Source organism: Ornithodoros turicata, chromosome 5 (assembly GCF_037126465.1).
Source record: "Ornithodoros turicata isolate Travis chromosome 5, ASM3712646v1, whole genome shotgun sequence".
In the NCBI taxonomy this organism is placed as follows: domain Eukaryota; kingdom Metazoa; phylum Arthropoda; class Arachnida; order Ixodida; family Argasidae; genus Ornithodoros; species Ornithodoros turicata.
Genome location: NC_088205.1, coordinates 37,107,758 through 37,127,419, shown reverse-complemented (window position 1 = coordinate 37,127,419; position 19,662 = coordinate 37,107,758). Strand labels below are relative to the sequence as shown.

Sequence of the window (19,662 nt, the reverse complement as noted above, 5' to 3'; positions counted from 1 at the left end):
CGTTTTACCTTTACATCTTCGCTTTCATTAGATTCCGAAATGGTGCCCACTGGATTTAATACCTCGATTTTTGTTGCCATTTTCAAACACTAGCTACCTTAGCTATAGCCCGCCCTGCTACACCACCTAATATACTAGTCAAGCCTGTCAGTAATAGAGGGAGTAATGGGACCAAACCTCCTCGTTGTCGATATAAAAACTTTTGTAGCTTCTTTGGTGATTTGTGCAATGTTTTATATGCGATGTATCGAATTGTAGCTTTATATTTCTTTAAATCTTTGTATAGTGACAGTTTAACATTACCATTCAATATATTCTTGCAAACTTCGGAAAGAGCTTCAATGCTGTGCGGAGGAGCCTCCTTCAATATGTTTTCCTGTTCGCTTGGAGTGTAGGTTGCAAGCACTTTAAGGAAAGTTAAATGGTGACGTAGATCGACTTTTCATTTTGGTATGAAAACAAATTGCGACTCGAGCTTGGTTATACCTGTTCGCAATCTTTTATCAGACTGGGTAAGTGGGTGCAGGTCAATCACTAGATAACCAAATGGTTTCTCTGTTGCTTGTTCGAATGCATTCAGAAAGTGTGGTAACCGTGATTTCCCGTAGATTTGTCATCCTAGAAGTTCGAGTAGCGCACGAGATCTTAAATTATTGAATAATATTATATATGGGCTGTTGTGGGATAGAGTGCGGTAGTTTACATCGTTATAGAATAAGTATTGACAAAGAAAAATAATTGATGCATTCTTGTGATGGGACGGTCTCGTATAGAGCTGAACCATATCTTGCATAACATTCTTTTCAGTCATGAGATCGTCAACTATAATCAGTGTTGGTATGTTCTCATCTCATGTCGTTGGTAATTCTTTACTAAATGTAATTTTAGTGAATTCATTTTGCCAGCTAGCATCATATTTACTAACATAAAATATTTGTTCTGGGACTACACTGAATACTGATAGATTTCTAAGGATTAGGTTTCTAAAATTAGGTAAGTTTTTCCTGACATGGAAGGTCCACATGTAATAATTCGTGCAGGGTGGATGAAAAAAACGGTCTTACGTCGGACATTGTGTCGCAGAGGTAGAACTGAAACTGATAATAAGATGTATTGAAAACTAGATTTATTACCATCCAGTGCTTCCCCAGCCGTCGATTTGATCAAATTGACTTTTCACAGACTCTCGTTTGGCCCTGAGGAGACGTTCGTGAGACAAAACGCGTCTGATAGCTTCAGCTTTTGGTTCATGAATTTCTTGTTTCAGACGCCATTTCCTGTCTTCGGGAGACTCAACTTCCCCCTCTTCACATTTCTTTCCGAAGCGACGAAAGAGCTTCCGCATAATTATTTTGGGAGTGAGCTCCTGGTCTGGGGAACGAATGGGAAAATGAGGAGGTGGGCTCGCTCGAAAGGTAATAAATGTGAAAGAGTGGAGAGGAGGTTGTATGATAATGAGGATGCGCACGTTTAAAAGTTTCTTCCTCACTTGACTGACACATGTTCCAAAAATGTCCAACGAAAGCGGTAAGTTTTTTGATTCGCAACGTAGTTCTTTTTTCTCATGACAATTGTCTTTTTCAGTATTTAGCTTGAGCCCGATATACTTTGAAAATGGTAAGGAATTATAATGAATATGAAAAAGGTGTTTAAATTTGATTTCGTTAATTTTATGTTCTCTTTCAGGGTCTGAAATGAAAGAGTTTATAAAAAGTGTTATTTTGGAGACAATAAGAGAGATATTAACACATGAATAAATGTATGTTTCCTTTACATGTACTGTCTTGTGTTTCTTCTGTTACAGGTCGTGAAGGTTTTTCGGCTGGGTTTTTCTCCTTCACCTGATTGGCATCACAATTGGCACAATTCCCAGCACAATTGGCTTTAATAAATATATCTCAACTTGATTGGCATTACAATTGGCGTTAATAAATATATTTTCACTTGTACCTTTTGTGTATGACACTTCTTTGCATGTCTCTGCGTGTTATAAGCGCGCGGACAACCCTCCGCACACGCGCCGCGCGGGAAACATTACGCGAACGACGCTGGCGCTGCCCTGGTGGCAATGTCTGAGTTTCTCATTGTTTGAGTCTCTCAACCTAATATTACTACTTACGTAAAGTGCAATCAACAAATGCTATTTACAAATCTGTGTTTCCTACTGTGTTGAAATGGGGTAGTTTGTATCTGAGAGCCATAGTGAAAGACAGGCAGCAAAGAACAGACTTTTGATGCCCCCGAGAAACTTTGCAACACACTGTAAGGACTCTGGATGCTCCCTAAATTTCCAGAACACAGAGATCAAGGCTGCGTTTAAACAACAAGTGGTCAGAGAAATCCAAGACAGATGCATGTGTAAGCACTCCGCTGTTGGATTTACTTCTGTCCGAGATACATTATCTCAAAGGGGACACACGGGTACACTCAGCGTGATACTACGGCTGCTGGTGAAATAGAATGAGGAGAGAGAGAAGATATATAACCCTTTTTCTTGGGTCTGTGATTCTGTTGGCTAAACTGTCATTTGTTTAGCAGCATGTGTGTGTATATTCCAGAGTCTGCTAATAAATATATCAGTTGAGAGCAAGCAGTTGTGTTGTAGCTGTCTCATCCTGTTCTTGGCTGCTTGTGACAAAGAAAATAAACACCATGAAAAAACACGAAAAGAGCCACCTGGAAAGCTCCCTGTTCTAGTGCTCACATGGAGGCAATGCAAGGTAACATGTTCCATTCATTAAGTATACATAGTAGTACACATTACAATGGCAAACAATTATTCAGATTTTTCTGGAACTATTTTGTCTTTTGGAGCCTTGATTGCCCAGCCTATTATTGGAGCTTTATATGATTCCCCTCTTGAGATATTTTAAGATTCCTGATCCTGTACAGTCCGTTAATTTTGAAGCTGTACTGTGCTAAGGTACAGAGTCGTATCTGCATTTGAATATATAGGAATAGTTTGTAAGTGCATTCCTTGTTGACATTTATATTTGCACCAGGTCCCAACATTGCTGATTGATGCAAATAGAGAGATTTATTTCCTTGCCAAACAATACACAAATGTAGTCTTTTCTAGTTAGGTATTCCCTTTTCACAAGACATAAGTTGCAAGGCAAGGGGTTGTTGTGGCACAATGATGGTAGAGCCTAGCATTGTTTTTTTGTCACTTCACATATATTCACTGTTATTCGCGTGCACATGTATGACTACGAAGGTACAGCATGTGCATAAAAAGATAATTTCGTACGCAGCCTCACATATGGCTCTGAGGATTAGATGATGGACTATACAGGGTGTCCCACCGAAAAAGGGCCAGGGGCTAAAGAAAAAACTGAGTGCTCTACACAAATGGAACCAACTGTACGTGCGTGGCAGTTGTGTGGTCTATCCAAAAATATTTTTTCATTGCCCCTTGTCAATTAATTAGCGGTAACTAATTTTCTAACTTTTTAATTATCGGTTTTAGCTCTCAGATGTCAATGAGGAAGTTGTAGTACATGTCGAAAAAGACGCAACTGAAGTGGTTCGAGGTCGTTATGGCTTGTGGTTTCGTTTTTTCCCCGGTTTAAAATTTGGTTTCAGATGCCGGGCGGACCGCAGATCGCTGCCCACAATCCGGCACCCGCGCGCGACGATTCGAGCGCCCTCCGGCGTACATTGACCTTGAGATTAGCGCTTGGAGACCATCCTTGGGCCACGTCACACAAAAGGAAGATATTTCACGTGTTTCACTGCACACCTTTCAGGGTGCACGGCAATCGTCGCGCGCGGGCCCCGAGTTATGGGGAGCTATGTGGTGCGCGCGGCTTCTGAAACCAATTTTTAAACCTCGAACCCCTTGGGTTGCGTCTTTTTCGAAATGTACCACAACTTCCTCATTGACAATTCAGAGCTAAAACGAATAATTAAAAAGTCAGAAAATTAATTACAGCTAATTAATTGACAAGGGGCGATGAAAAAAATATTTTTGGACAGACCACACAACTGCCAAGCATGTACAGTTGGTTCCATTTGTGTAGAGCACTTCGTTTTTCTTTAGCCCCTGGCCATTTTTCGGTGGGACACCCTGTATATTAGACGTCCACGCATATGTAATTGTACTTCATGTGTGATGGTTATGCTAAAGTATAACTTCCATGAAGACTCTAGTTACACGGGTCCTATAAGACTGGCCTTTGTGAATTGATTGGTAACGTGTCTCTAACTCTAAAGGTAAGAGGCAGTCGTGAATGCTGCAGACATGGTTGCATCTTACAAATTGCCTGTCATGTCCTGCATGATAATTAAATTATTAAATACAAAGTGATTTGTCCAATAATTCCTGAGTACGGAATTAATTCAGAGACTGACCAGTGATGTCGCCCATGACGACAGTCACATAAATTGCTTCTAACACTTTTACACCCCATGGGCTGAGTTGTGAGTTGAAACAGCACTGTACAGAGCGATAAGGTGCACCCACGGATTTAATTTCTAGGACCTATGCTATGCCCTAACTCTTCAAACCCCCGAAATAACATTCCTAAGTGGCAATATGTGCTGGTATTTCTTTTGCGCCTGCATGGTGTGCAACCACACGGTTTCTGGAGCTTTCGTGTGCATGTTTCTGTGCTACGTACGGTGCTCATTAAAAACGAAATCTAGATGTTAGACATAAAATGCAGTAGCTTGTAGCGTGCTACACGACGCAGCATGACATGGGAGTTTCTGATTCAAAGAAAGCTTCTGGAAAATGCACAGAGTCCCACAAAAAGTTTAAAATGCGATTGGTATTTTGTTTTACGTCGCTCGTCGTTCCGTAACATCGTCGACGGTGTTACACATTGATAAATCGTAAGTAAAAACTGTCCCATAGCACTATGCGGTTCCCCAGATACATAGCATGCTTTTTTCCTGCAAAAATGAAACGTTGTCGGCATTTTCTTGCTAAAACGGCTGTCGAAACGTCAGTCTATTTCCAAAAATGATTGACCCCACACTTGGGAAGCGCTGTAAAGGGACTAACGAAGACGCGACTTAATACAAATTGTTCGAGCTCACAAAACATAACCGACGAATTCCAGTCACAACATCCCACAGGGCTTCGTTAACGAAGGAGTTCGCGGCTGCTGCACTGTTTACTCATCGCGGAACCAGTGGAACCCGGCTGTCCGCCATCTTCAAGCACAGATACGTGAAGCCACGAAAAGCCGTAGCTGGAATCCACTGACAAGTACGAAGGCGCGTACACGTCACAATGCCCGTTCGGGTGCATTACGTCATAAACATGGCTGCGCCCATGTGTGTTTGTTTGTTGCCGCTTACAACACCGCATTCACTTCGTGTTTTGTAGATAAGTAGCACAACAGTCACTGCAGTGCCGGATTTACAGTGGTGGGGGCCCCTGGGCACTGTGCTGTGGAGGCTCCCTCGTGTATTCTATGTATTCGTGTATTATATGCCTATAAATGACATCGTTTTGTATCTAAAGGACGGCGGCCGTGTGGCACACTAGTCCGAGATTTTTCAGCAGTCAGGTTTCGTCATATTTTGAACATTTCGTAGACAAGTGAAATAAATATATTCATGTCTATCCAATGTGTTATTCTAGGTCGAGACGCGTCGACGGAGGACAGATTTTTACCAAGTTTCCGTTTCAGGGATGCGTTTCAGCTATGCAAAACAGATTTCCATTGGACAAGACCTTTACTGGTGGGGGCCCCTTTGTGGTGGGGGCCCCGGGGCAAGTGCCTCGTATGCCCTCCCCTAAATCCGGCACTGAGTCACTGTAAATCCCGGACTACGCTCTGACCGAACGCGTAGCTTTGGAGTACGATGGTAGATTATATTTTTTCGTAAAACGATATCAGTTTCGTGTTATGATTAAATAACCGCTCGCGTCGAGGCATGACATTACGGTAAGTCTGTGATTATAGGTGATTATAGCTCGATAAGTTTTATCCAACGTTGTTAACTTAGTAGCTGTCCTAAAGTTCCAAAGCCACGTTTGTCTGGGTATTCAGCCTGTATATATCATTGTGAGGTAGCGCAATATGATATTTTTTGTACTGATGTCACTTATCACACCCCATAGCTGCGAGCTTCTCACAACCGTACCATAATAGTTCTTTTTGCTCGCATTGAATACCAGCTTTTGTCTTTGTGTTTACATTGCACACTTTCATCACGCAACTTTCACCATGCATAGCTGCATATCTGATCCTAATTTTAATCTTGCTGCCCCTGAGCTCCACTCCCCGTAGCACCTTTACAGTCCTTATAGCAGCTTTACGGTACAAACGCACCCAGACAGAAAATTAGGCTTGCGCAACTCTCACTGAGCAAATTACGGGATGCAAAATCTCACTCGTTTTGAGGTGCTTCTACCGGATGTAGTTCCGTATCTGGACCATTGGGTTTTTTTTAAAGAAAAAGAATAAAAACAAAAATCAAACGCTTTTACGTGAAAGAGGAAGTAAGTAGTAACGAAATTAAACAGGAATGACCCCCGTATATTGCGTAAAACGTATAAAAATTAAATTTTAACGCCGGTTTCTTGATGGCGATCCGCCATCTTGGCTGAGGACCTTACTGACCTAACCCAAGGCACAGTCTCGACGCCCGCACCGCCTAGTGCGTGCCTGGGGGGGGGGGCGCCCCCTCCAGACCCCCCAATCTGTAGAACCTAACTTAACCTAACCTCACTAAAGTGAGGTGATTTAGCCCATTTCAACGACCCTACCTTTCGCAAGACGGCAAGTTTCGAATCCGTTAGGCTCCCGTGTTTCTCCTGCGCTAAAAGTGAATCCGATGGGGTTGTTTAAATACATATAAAAACTTCTAGTCCACAGAATTTTATAATTCTTACATTTTTAGATTCAGTATATGATCTTCTTCGACTTCTATGAAATATTTACTTTCCTAACCCTTTCACTAATTTTTAAAAACGAGTGGTCCCGATACGGAACTACACCCTTTTTACCAAACAACTTTATCTAATAAAAACATAAAAACACCAGTGCGTATTGTCATCGGGTGGGTTGGGTGTGGTTGGCACCCAAGTGGAAAGGGACACCTAATGAATGTCCTTAATTCTTACCGGTACGAGATCATCTGGTGTTTTTGTCGTCATATTGGTGAAATACAGCTCTTGGTGTGTAGTGAAAAGACGCGCCGTCTCCGCCATATCGTCCTTCCGACCTTGTGTTTCTTGCAGCGGCAGTAGTAGCAGCATTAGACATAACATTGTCATGACCGCAAATGGAACTGAAGTAGAATGCAAAAGTACCCTCTTCTTCTACGAAAGACAATGATGGCAATGACCACAGGCTTCTTGCTTTATGCGATCTGAAACCTCGGCACCAATTTCAGCAGAGCGTCTCTGCGTGAGGTGCTGTTCGCCCGATATGCTCAGAACAGTGGGATAGAAGAGAACGCGCGAAGGTCATCTATTGCTGCCTGGACAAAAAAGAAGAAGAGAAAGGAAATATAGCGAAGAACCTCTCACATCGCTTTTAGTCCTTAACCTCGACCCCTCATCTTCCGGCGGTGGTGGTGGTGATAGGGCTCGCCGACCCGTCATCCTCCCTTGCACGGACACATTGACCCGTGGCCTATTGCCTTTGGCTATGCACCACAGCAGTTAGAAGAAGAAGAAGAATATCCTCTCACACGTCCACCATAGCTTGGATTACTTGCATTTTCCCGATTTTCTCGATTCTATATAGCGCCACGCTCGCCGTGCCTTATCACGCCGTTTGCCTCCGACTCCGAAATAATCCCCATTGTGCTCGTTTGAGGTCGCGAGTTTAAGGCGCCACGCACCCCTGCTCTGTTTGTCGAGAGGTAAAGTGTCGGACTTTGATACAAAACGTCCGCAGTTCGATTCGAGAAATTCGCGACTTTTGCTTGTCTCCTATTGCTATATGAGTGCTTTGTTATTTTTATTTTGTCGTTACTTATTTATGCTATAATTATTGTTTTCACAAGGCACTGGCGTCCGTAATGACTGATTATGAAATTTTAGTTGCTCTTCGTATTGTTGTACTAGAGCATACTTACTGTATGCCGACGTACAAGTGTGATCAGTAGAGACCGCATTTATATGCGCTAAAAAGTAATGAAATATGCATGTAACTATGCACTAAACCTGGTCACAACATGCAGTAAAAATGTGTCATATATGCGGTCAAAACTGGAGCCGCATATGATGCGATCTCGCACACCGCCGAGACGAGTGGTTTCTAAATACAGCTTGCGCCAAAAGTCCACGGAACACGCGAGCGGCGTTTTTCTCTGCGCAGCGCCACCCTGGCTAGCGGCGGCCGGAAGTTGGCGGGAGCGGACAGGTCCATTCATTTTGAGGGGGCGCCGGGCATAACACAGGCAGCGACCCACCGTGGCGTTTGCAGCAATTACCCCACAAGGGCATGCCCGTGGAGCGTTTCACCAGGCAAATTCCTATCGCAGTTCGCAGCTGGAAGATAACAGGAATGACACAAAGCGACAACAGTTGGCTTCTGCAGTTTCCTTTCTCTTTTTCGTTCTCGTCTTCCTTTTATTTTGTCTGGGGATGACGGGCGCTGGCAAATAAAAGCGTGCGATATTGACGTAGAAACAAGAGAGGGAAGAAAGAGCAAAATGACACTTCATTAATATCTTATTTGATATCGCGTGAAGCCCCCGTTCGTGGAGATCACAGCGGACATGCGGTCTGGCAGCGATTGATAGAGCCGGCCCACGAGGTGTAGTACTACGTCTTCCTTGAGGGACGTCCATTCCATGTTTATCGCCTCCCATAAGGCGTCCTTGGACCGAATTGGCACCCGCTTTTTGCTCATTCGGAATTTCATCATGCCTCATATATTTTCAATCACGTTCAGATCCGGGCTTCACGCGGGCCACTCACGCTGCATGATACCAAGATCGTCTAGTCTGCGCAGGACAGTGGACGACATGTGAACCGGGCTTTTGCCTTGCTGCAGAATAAAGCAACCGCCAGGGAAAGGATCGTCAAGGACGTATGGGAGCAGATGATCTTCGACGACTCTAACATATGCTGCTCTGTTGAAGCGGCCGTCTAGGCGGACAAGAGGCCCCAAGCCCTGGTGTGAAAGGGCGCCCCACATGCTCACGGAGTGCCGTCCACTGGAGACTACGCTGTGAACTTACTGGGGTAGATATCTGAAAAGGAAAAAAAAAAAGAATAGGGCCGTCGTCGAAGCAGGCGCAGACTCTCAAGGTATTACCTGCAGTCAGGAGGACGCCAAACCCGCCTCCTCTGGGACCACTTCGTACTAAACGTTGCCTCATCAGTAAACAGCACGTGGCTCCACCGTTTAATATTGTCTGGAGTGAAGTTCTGGCGCCTGTCAGTCAAAACGTTCTTATAGTTCGAAAATGACCTCTCTACGTAGCACGTTGTGAGTGGAGCATACTTGAAGGCTGAAAGTAGGTGTGCGGGCACAACCTCCGGTAGGGTGGCGTTAGGAACCGAAGCAAATAGATCGCCGACTACACGGAGAACGGCAAATCCAGGATTCTTTTGTAGCACGGCGACACATTTTCTAATAACCTTTGCGCCGACTGGACTGGTAATCTTTGCGAGCTCCTCGCGTACACCTTTCACCACATCCGAGGATTCCACGAGCAGGAGGCCTCCCGTTTCAAGCTTCCGGATGGCTCGCGCAAGGAAGACTAAGTACGTTTTCACTAACTGTACCTCCACAGCTAGCACTGGGTTTTCAAAGAGCGCTTGTGCTTCTCTGACAGCGCTGCTATCCTAGGAACTGAACGTGTTCACCACGTCCTTCAACTCGTCGAAGTGAGTTGCATAGAAATCGACTGCCTCCAACCAGGTGCTCCATCTTGTGACAACAGGTTCAGGGGGCAGAGGAACGTCTGGCATCATTGCTCGGTATGTTTGGCACCTTCACAAAAATTTTCTTCACGACTGACACCATCGTGTTGACGAGTGGGTAGAGCCCCTAACTTCCTCTGCCACGCGGTTGAGGCCGTGCGCCAAACACGTTACGTGCACGAGGTTTGGATAGAAAACCTTCAGGGTGAAAGCAGCCTCTATCATGTACGCACCTGCATCTGTGTAAAATATCCTAAAGTTCTCTCCGCCCCCATCTGGCCAGAGTAGCTTGAGAGCATCGTTTACGAATCTAGCTACAGTGCCCTGGTTTGTTTTCTCAAGCGTTCGACTCGCAAGCAGATAAGGCCTGGACCTTTGATTTTCATCAAGTTTTCCAACAACAAGATGCGCTACGAAGCGACCGCAAGCGTCCGTCGTCTCATCTGCCGCAGCCTACATTGGGCCGTTCCCAACAGAAGACCTTATTTCGTTCACGGCAGTCTCCTACAAAAGAGGCAGGTAATTCTTGCGGAGAGTTGACTCTGCTGGTATCTTCCTGTGAGTATACTTCTCAAGGCATTTCATAGCGCCGGGTTTTCGAGTTTGCACCACGGAATATTAGCCGCGACAAAGGCTTCAGAGAGGTCCGCACAAAATTTGTCAAACTCAGGGCGAGAGCTCGCAGCGTGGGCAAGTAGGGGTTGTGAAGTCGTGCTCCTTTGCCTTTTCAGAAATGTGGCACTGCGACCTCACATGCTGGTCCACTTGGAATTTCCTCTCTGCACTGACCTATAAGAGAAAAAATTGAGTCAAGAAACATAAACAGACGTGGCAATGAATTTCTGTGAAGTAAATACTAAAGAACGACCTTGATTTTGCGTCGTTAATAAGCGTCTTTGCGCGTACATTGCGTCGCAAAGCGAGCCCCATTCACGCATATTTGCTTGAGAGATTCTTGTTCGTAATCCTCCCCAATGCATGAAAGCCTATGCCTTGTAAACGTCAAGGGATGAAACTTAAGTGTTGCTCATCTATAGTTGAACGTTCCATGCACGCTCCTTTCTTACCTTCTCGCAAATCCTGCAGAATAATATCTTTCCGTCGGTGCACAAATGTGGATTCTCTGTCGTCCATCTCTTGTAGAGGTATGAAATTGATGGCTTAGGTCTCGGCATCGTAAGGAAACGACGTAAAAGCGGCAGACCCACGGTAGGCGCCAGAGAAGAGAACGCGTTATACTCTCTGTGGCAGCCAGAGAGGGCACACGTCGTGTGCACACACAGTGGCGTCGAAGCCCGCAGGGAAGGAATCACAGCAGACGGCACGATGCCGAGTGTCTAATCGGCGGCTTGCAATGCGAAATATGGTTCAGATCGATACGTCGTATCTGACGGGCAGGAAAATATTCAGCAAAAACGCAAAATATGCAGCAACGTATGAAATATGCATTTATATTCACTTACAACATACCGCAAATCGTTTGGGACAAGGCCAAAATGTGCTTTCATGTCACCCACAGTGTAAACCATGTTCAGGAAAAAATATGCATTTGCATGAAAATCCGGTCTCTAGTGATAGGATAGTACGGATGGTAATATGGGCAATAACGACACAGATGGTATTATAAACGAATGTTGCCAACACTGAGTCTGAGCACTAGTCGATTGCCAATTAAGAAATCAGGAAATGGCCACGGAACAACAACAACAATAAATGATGATGATGAGATGGGGAAGGAAAGGTTACTTCATATGCTATCGAAGCTCGGCCGAGATGCCGGTATCTCGGAGGCTCTCAACTGGATGTACCAGCGGTTGTAAATTAGGCTATAAACATTGCCTGCACACAGCGCTTACAATGCCAGTCTGGAAAATCTAGTGCTCGAAAGAGTATACTTTTTTTGTTCTGCACTCACTTACACGCAATTTACCTTGATAATACCTCTATTATTCATGCAAACATGACATTTTGGTATGTATATTTCTGGTAAGTAAGTATTATCAAATATCTGAATTCATTTTCAAGGCGTTGGTGCAAAATACTTTTCAAAACTTCCGTCGCAAAATAGACTGCTTATTATTACCCGGAAACTGCAGTAACATATTTGAAAAACTCCTTTCAACCCTGTTTTCCCTTCTTTTTCTTTCACATTACACCAGCCCAGAAAAATGATGTCAGTCGACAATCCTCAGTGGCAGGGGGCTTCCTTTCGTCTCGGCTTGGTGTGCTATTGGCCAAACCGTGCAAAGGAGGTGAAGGGTGATAAAGGCTTCGGGTCGACACGCAAGAGACCAAGCAAGGAAGATACGGAAAGGTCAAGCGGCGAGGCCTCGCAGCGGGAGTCGCGATATTCCTAACAGAGGCTGTTCCTTTTTTTTCCTTGACGCCAAGAAAAACGATTCGACAAAAAATAAAATGATACAGGGTAAAAAAATAATAACAATGGTCACCTGACAACACAAGAGGTTCTTGTTTGAGCGTAGGAAAAAGTGCACTTCGACCTCCTTATCATGTGGGACAAGAAAATATATGCTTTTTTTTTCTTTTTTTAGAAGAACTTCTGAAGCGTAATTTTTTTCCTCCAGATTTCGTTGTGTTGGATGCTGAGGTCTCAGTTAATTCAATCCAAACTTGAAAATGTGGAATTCGGTCGTGGAAAAAGCTGAAGAACTGGACACCATGTGAGCCAAATTTATGCGTATTTTAGGCGAATCACTATTCTTGTAGATCAACACAGACATAGATAGAATTAGAAAATGGGGGTTTCCAGAGATGAATCTGAGCGCTAGTTGCCAACTAGCGCTCACGGAGAAGTCATTTCATATAATCAAAGCTCGCCGGAGAGGCCGGATTTTCGTCTCCGGAAAAAATGTCCCCAGGAAAAAATGTCCCCAGGAGAAATCATCTCCACAAGAAGACTATCACGAAAGGTAGTTTTCGTCAAACGGCGCTATAGCGTTGCGTAGCGGGCGTGCTCAGCTGTGGGTAGGGCTGTACGCCGAAATAAATCTTTTAAAATAAAACATTAAAAAATCGACGACAAAAAAGTCACAGAAGCTAGCAACAACTGTTCAAAAGGAACTTTCATTTCGTAGTGAGGGAGGGCAGGCGGGGGCATTTTGTCCACACTTTGTGACACTTTCGGGTACATTTTGTCCGGGACCATTTTGTCTGGGGACCTTTCGTCCGGGGACATTTTGGCCGGATCCCCTGTAAAACCTGTGTCTGACCAACAGTAGAGAAATACTAGCATCCAGCGAACGATATCGCTAGCGAACTAATGCAGCGAATTATATCCATTTTATGTTGCTCGTTGAATGAAATGTAAATTTAATTATTTATTAACACATGAAAAAAAGAAAAAGAACCCCATGTCTCCCAATTTCAACAAATTCGCAAAGCGAATTTTAATGTCCGGTTTGGTTCGTTACAACACTAGAGCAAACAAAGAACGTCTCCGTTCGAGACGCTCAAACCGACTGACTCCAAGTCACTGGTAAGCGCTGGCGGAAAGTCCAGTCAGAGTTCAAAGACAGGAAACGGCGATCCTCACGTTTCTTCCGTCTCACATTGCCTTGCTTGGGCTGGCAACACACACCAATACACAACAATCCTTTCCCACCTTTGTGAGGAATGGGGCATCCGTAAAAGAATGTTGGATGCCGCTCTCTGCTTGATCGGCATAGCGGTGGCGGAGCGTCTTCAATTGTAGTTGTCGACGTTCTCAGAGAACTCGCATGTGAAGAGGGCAGCGGTAGGAAGTCGTCTGCAGAATCTGTTTGATGAGGTTCTACCCCTCTCGTTTGACGGCGGCGTGTCTGATTCACGTGTACGCGGTGTTCTAATCCATTGCTGCGTCGCACTCTGTAGATACAGTTGCCCTCTGTCGCCGTAATCGTCGCGGAACATCATTTGTCTGCCCCTCTGTAACTTCGTACGAACACCGCGTCACCTCTGTTAAACCATCGCGTCGCCATAGGCAACTCTAGGTTCTGTTGTCGATCGTCGTTAGTAGGGCGCAGCAGGTCAATTCGAACTCGAAGGCGGCGCCCGAACATGATTTCCGCTGGTGCCTTTCCGGTTGTGGCACTCGGGGTGGACCGCAAGGAAAATAGCAGCCTTGACAGTCTACATTCCCAGTCGCTCCCTTGCAGTCTTGAAAGACCAGACTTGACGGTCTGTACCATGCGTTCTGCGGAGCCGTTAGAAGCTGGATGGTAGACTGGCGTGAAGACGTGTTTAATCCCATTTAGTTTCGTGAATTCTCGCATCTCGGCTGACGCGAAGCGTGTGCCATTGTCTGTGACAATCACTTCCGGAAGTCCGTGAGTAGCGAACATCCGTCGCAAATGTTTGATGAGCTCTGTTGCGGAGAGCGATGACATCTGTGTGACCTCCGGCCAACGTGAGTAAGTGTCCACTCCCATTAGGAAGTTTGGTCCATAGAAAGGTCCCGCGTAGTCGAGATGAACCCGTGACCAAGGTCTGGACGGCGGAATCCATGGGTGCGGAGCTTCGCGTGGCGGCATGTTGCGCGTCATCTGGCAGGACCGACAGCCGTATTTTCAATATCACTGTCAATACCTGGCCACCACACGTAACTCCTTGCCAAAGCCTTCGTTCTCACTATTCCCGCATGCCCTGCATGAAGCGTGCTCATAACGCTTGCCTGCAGTGTCGGCGGTATACCTACTCTGTTCCCCCAGAGGATGCAACCTTTCAGGAGTGACAGCTCGTTCCCTCGAACTTGAAACGGTTGAATTGATTGGTCCTTTATTGCTGATTCAGGCCATCCTTTCTCTGTCCAGTTGAGTACCTTGCCGAGAATGGCGTCCTTTTCTGTTTCTATTGCAATCTGTTCCGCACGGATAGGTGCGTCCTGTACCGCCTCTAGCAACAGGACTTCAGGTGGATTCGGGTCAGGATTGTCATCCGAACCTGTTTCGAGGGGTAGTCTGCTTATGGCATCAGCGTTCCCCATTTGTGCTCCCCTTCGGTATTGGAACATATTGTCATAGAATCCTAATAGCAGAGTCCAGCGTAGCATTCTTGGTGAGAGGACTGCAGGCGTTTGTCGACCTTGTCTCATTATGTCAAGCAAGGGCTTGTGATCCATGTATATTACGAACCTTCTTCCCATAAGGTATTGCCAGAACTTGGTAATGCCAAAAATGATAGCTAGCGCTTCTCTGTCCAGTTGTGCATAGTTCCTTTCGCTGGTGCGGAGCGTCCCTGAACTGAAAGAAATGGGTGCTTCTTAGTAGTAAGCACTGGACTCTCATAGTTCACAACGCTCAACTGGCATGAACACAATTTAATTAGCAATTAGAGCTAATTGGGACCCCCTACATTAATCAGCATCCTCCAGGGAGTCATTACACTAATTGGGGGGCATCTAACTCGTGTCCAGACCAGCTGAGCGTTGTGGACTACTAGAGTCCATAAAAAAAGAAAAATAGATAGAAATAGAGTGGAGAGAAACAATTTATTCGAAAATCAACGATGCTGTGGCTAAGAAACCGCTTCGGAACGCCCGAGTGACCAGCGCCCGCTATGTTGGTAGTTGGCACCCAGCAGTTGCAGAGATCGACGACAGGTGGCCACCTAGTTGCAAGGCATCACACCAGATGGCGTCAGGTGGCGTCACCATCATAGCTCTATGCGAGAAAGAGAACAACAAGATACTAGCGGCAGGTAAAAATGGCAACACTGCTCTACAATTCTAGGCATGCGAGAGAAAAGGCCAAACCGTTACTGCTAAACAGCACGGAGAAAACGCTACATATCGGGGAAAAGGCGACCGGTTAGGCCTAACCACAGCGTCACAACACTACGCAGCTAGCACAAGTCGGGAACCGCGTCAAAAACATGTGTCAACATGGAGAAAAGGCTTGGTCGTTGCTAAACAAGTCTAAACATGCGCGTACGGGCCACGGCAAACATGCGAGAAAAGGAGCACGGTAAAACAACGCGCAAACATCGGCAAATCCCTTACCCTTTCCCCCGCGGCGACGGTGCGACTGCTCCATCCGGCAGCCAGGCAGACACTGAGCGGGCACGGGGACTGCGGAGCAACCGAGCGCACGTCTGCTCTCCACGACAGTGAGCGCGAGCAAGTGACTGAGGCGCCGCAACGCGGCAGCTCCGTATGTGCGCGCGCGCTCCTAGCACCCTCTGCGCCGCCTGCACGGCCGCGGGTGATTTCGGTTTCGCTCTCTGCTCCTCCCGCTGCGCGTGCGCTCCTAGCGGCAGCGGGTGGCTTCTCCATTTCGGTTTCGCTCTCGTTTCTTTGCGCGCCTTTATCTGTATAAAAGCAGCGCGTACTGCGCTCGTGTCATCAATACGTGAAGATGTTCAGCTACCACTCATTACAAAATTGTTCCCGCACCCACGCTTCTTGGGAAGAAGTGGAGAAGGAATGTTTCAACAACGAAATTCCCGCAACGAGCTCTTCATCACTGCTTTTTGGTACGTGATAGACACGGTAGGCTTTGGCAATATAGGAGAGATCTCGCCGGGGCCACTGCAGGAGATGGTGCGTCGGATCTACGCCCGTTACAAGAACGTCTGTATAACGGTTCCAGACGAGCCCCTGGGATTGATGAGCGAATTTGTGAGCTTGGCCAACGCAGAATTTAACTACATTGCTGGAGACATCGTGGACCTTCTCGCTCGTGCCATCGCTCATATTAAGTACGCCCTGCGGAAGCAGCGAGATTTGCAAGCAGTCTACATCGTGAACTTTGTCATTGATTTATTGAAATACCGTTTGGTTATCGAAATGCAATGCATTAAACAGTCCGAATAACTTGGACGAGACTCTGTGTTTTTTTCACTGAAACATTTTTATTGAATACATACAAAGGAGTTGGTCGATAGATGCCTGCACCCTCCCTGACTTGCCTCAACATAAAGGGTATGGGAAATCATCGCAGCGTCATCATCGCGCGGGTCACGGTACCAGTACAATGACGGAATGGTCATTCTTTTCATAAACCCATTCCGCTACCACACTTCCACGATGACCCGTGCTTCTCCTGTCTGCGAGAGAGAGAGAGAGAAAGAGAAGCGTATCCCGACTAGAACGTTTATTCTTGATTACATGCGCGTGCACGAAGGACTTGCTCTTTGTCCCACGGTCACTCGATGCCTGACGACGACGCTCTTTGGCTCTCTTCCGGGTTTTCTGATGCTGCACAAGGAGAGAGTACTATCGTAATTGTATACGCGTCAAAACATAACAAAGCTCACCGTATTCGCAGCTTCCGTAAGGGAAGGAGTGTACGGCATCCACAAGATAGCGCTTGTCGTCGTAGGGGACCAAGCTCTTCTTGAGTCTCGAAATTGTGTACATTGTTTGCTTTATACTCTGGATGGTGCACTGCTTCTGAGAGACTGTCCTTTCGTTGAATAGAGAATCTCGGTACACGTTGTGCAATAAATGTTTCCTCATCACGTCTTTCTTAACTCCTTTCGCTCTCGCGATCTGTTTGTGTGTCCCAGCCAAGAGAATGCTGTACATTTTAGCTCGGATGGCTACGACCTCTTGAATAACACCACCTCCAGTACCCCATCTGGTTCGCATGCTCGTCGTTGCGGGTGGTCCGGCGGATAGGAAGACAGATCTAACTCGTCCCCGATTTTCATCAGCTGCTCTTTCAGGCTTGCACACGTGAGAGAAAAAATTATGCTGTCCGTATCGCTATAGATCAATTGCACTGGGCACGTCAAGCGAGAAAAGAGCGACTCATAGATGAAGCTGTACATTTGCACTTTCGATATCTCTAAAATGGCAAAGCCCACGTAAAGGGGGTGCGTGCATTTGATGCGATGCTGTTTCATCTCGTATAAGATCACTTGTCGCTCAGAATGTGAAAATGCTGACTGTCGACGGAGCTAGCTTTGCGGAGCGCGCTTTCTTTGTCGTAGGCTATAGCGTACCTTTTCATGCGTCTCACATTTTGTATCGACTTACCGAACGTACTGTTCGACATGGTTTTGTACAGAAGTTGTTCAAATTTCGTGGTCGCGGCATTCTTCAACGCGACGTTTCTCTGCACGAAAGTTCGCAAAAAGTTGTCTTGGCGGAACGAGAAGATGCTGTGAGCTCGTTTTATTTTCATGCCCAACCTCACAAACAGAGCGAGCAATGCATAATGAATGACGTAGCGTTCTTTGTCGTAGCACGTCAGCAAGAGGGAGGGGCGTTTAGTGCCAACGCGTGTTCCAAGTGCTGCTGGTAGGGGGAGAGTTCGTTGCCGTCCACGCACCTGTGTTCGGGTGCCAGGGTAAAATTCCAGGTGAGCGCGTGCAGTTCTTCGGGATACGACAAATCTACCACGTACACGTAACCCACTTCCGAATCGTGAGGAATGTTGAGAAAATCAATCTCGTTCCACCTCGAAGGATCGACCCACTCAAAACCACCTGTCGGGAGATAGAAAGACATCGCGTACGGGTACAAACTGTTCACGTCGAGGTACTGGATAAAAGTATTTTCTTGCTAGGGATCGTAATTGTCGCACCCCTCCTGAGTAGCCCGACAGTACCTGTGGAAGCTGTTACAACAACCTCCCCTGATACCCTTCTCGATCGTTTCGTACATCTCGCGATCGCTCATGAGCTCGAGTTTGACTTTGGTGAGCTTCAGAGCGCTGCTCCATGCGTAGCTGGCGAGGGACACGGTACGTAGGATATCTAACCTATCCGTCTCTAGCGCTATCTTCCTGAAATACAGCACGACATCACAGAGCTGACAGGCGTCGAGCGTGACGTAGAGATGCGTGTAACCACCGAGGTTCTTACATCCGAACAATTCGAAAATCTCGAGGGCGTACTGATAGTCCTCGTCCGTGATCTCTTGGTCGTTCAGGTCACTTTTGAAAGCTTCCTTTGGAGGTAGTGCGGGCAAATTGTACGCTCCAAAACTGTCGACGAAGGTGTACGGGTAAATGCCCTTCCTGAGGAGGCGACGGAAACGGTCACCATACGTTTGACGAGTACAATGAAACGCGTTCTCGCCACCGCTACCGAGCAAAGTTTCCACCAGGTTAGACAAGGACAGGGTGAAAAACTGCGTGGTATCGCGGAAATGGAGATCGCCAATGTTGAACCCTCTTATCTTTTCTGAACTCGCAGCTAAAATCCACGGTTCGCCCAGATTTAGAACGTGCATGTGGCGGAGAAGGGAGCTCAAATCGTATTGCAGGTTGTGCACGCACACGACGAGAATTCTTTGGTGTTACGACACGTAAGCTTACACGTATCACACAGTGTCGCAACAAAATTCGAAGAACCGGGCTCTACGAAGCGAGTGTGGTCGTGATGAGACACCTTCCGCGTGTGACGGTTAAATTCGTTTCCACAAAATTCGCAGTGCGTAGCGCTACCCTGTCGAAAGTGGTCTTCCATACTCATGACCAACGGCGCGGGACAACTGTTCAACCTTTCGATTTGATCGCTAAATCGCTTGAGCGAGAGCAAGCATTGCTCTGGCGCGTTGGGTCCCAAATAGCCATCTAAGGCTAGTATTTTTCCGTCCCAACTTCTCAGTACAACTATGCAGTACGAGCTCATCCTGTGCACAATCACGGCGTCCTTAAAGGGACTATGAAACGATTTTTTTCTTCGTTTCGTTCGAAAGAAGACATTTTTCTGAGTCTAGAACCGAAATTTTACTTTCGTCGCGCGAGCGGATTTCTCGGGAGCGAATTTAAACGGAGTGGCGAAGGGAGGACAGCTGGCGCCGCGCCGTGACGAGCTGCCGAGCGGAGACACAACGGGTAACTTGACGCGACCACGGCCGGCTCAGCAACACGTCA

The 19,662-nt window shown here is 46.4% G+C and overlaps 1 protein-coding gene and 1 long non-coding RNA gene across 2 annotated transcripts in view; both read right to left on the bottom strand.

Annotated features, from left to right (window-relative positions):
• The window catches only part of LOC135395532 (uncharacterized), a 114,083-nt gene extending 106,535 nt beyond the window's left edge, over positions 1 to 7,548 (bottom strand). The window contains exon 1 of the long non-coding RNA XR_010423149.1: positions 7,082 to 7,548. This is a non-coding gene — a long non-coding RNA (uncharacterized LOC135395532). The remainder of the gene's footprint in view (positions 1 to 7,081) is intronic.
• Positions 7,549 to 13,749: 6,201 nt separating this feature from the next.
• LOC135395726 (uncharacterized protein K02A2.6-like) lies at positions 13,750 to 14,370 on the bottom strand. The gene has a single exon (XM_064626819.1). It carries the CDS (start codon positions 14,368 to 14,370, stop codon positions 13,750 to 13,752), a length of 621 nt encoding a protein of 206 aa, XP_064482889.1.
• Positions 14,371 to 19,662: the final 5,292 nt, after the last annotated feature.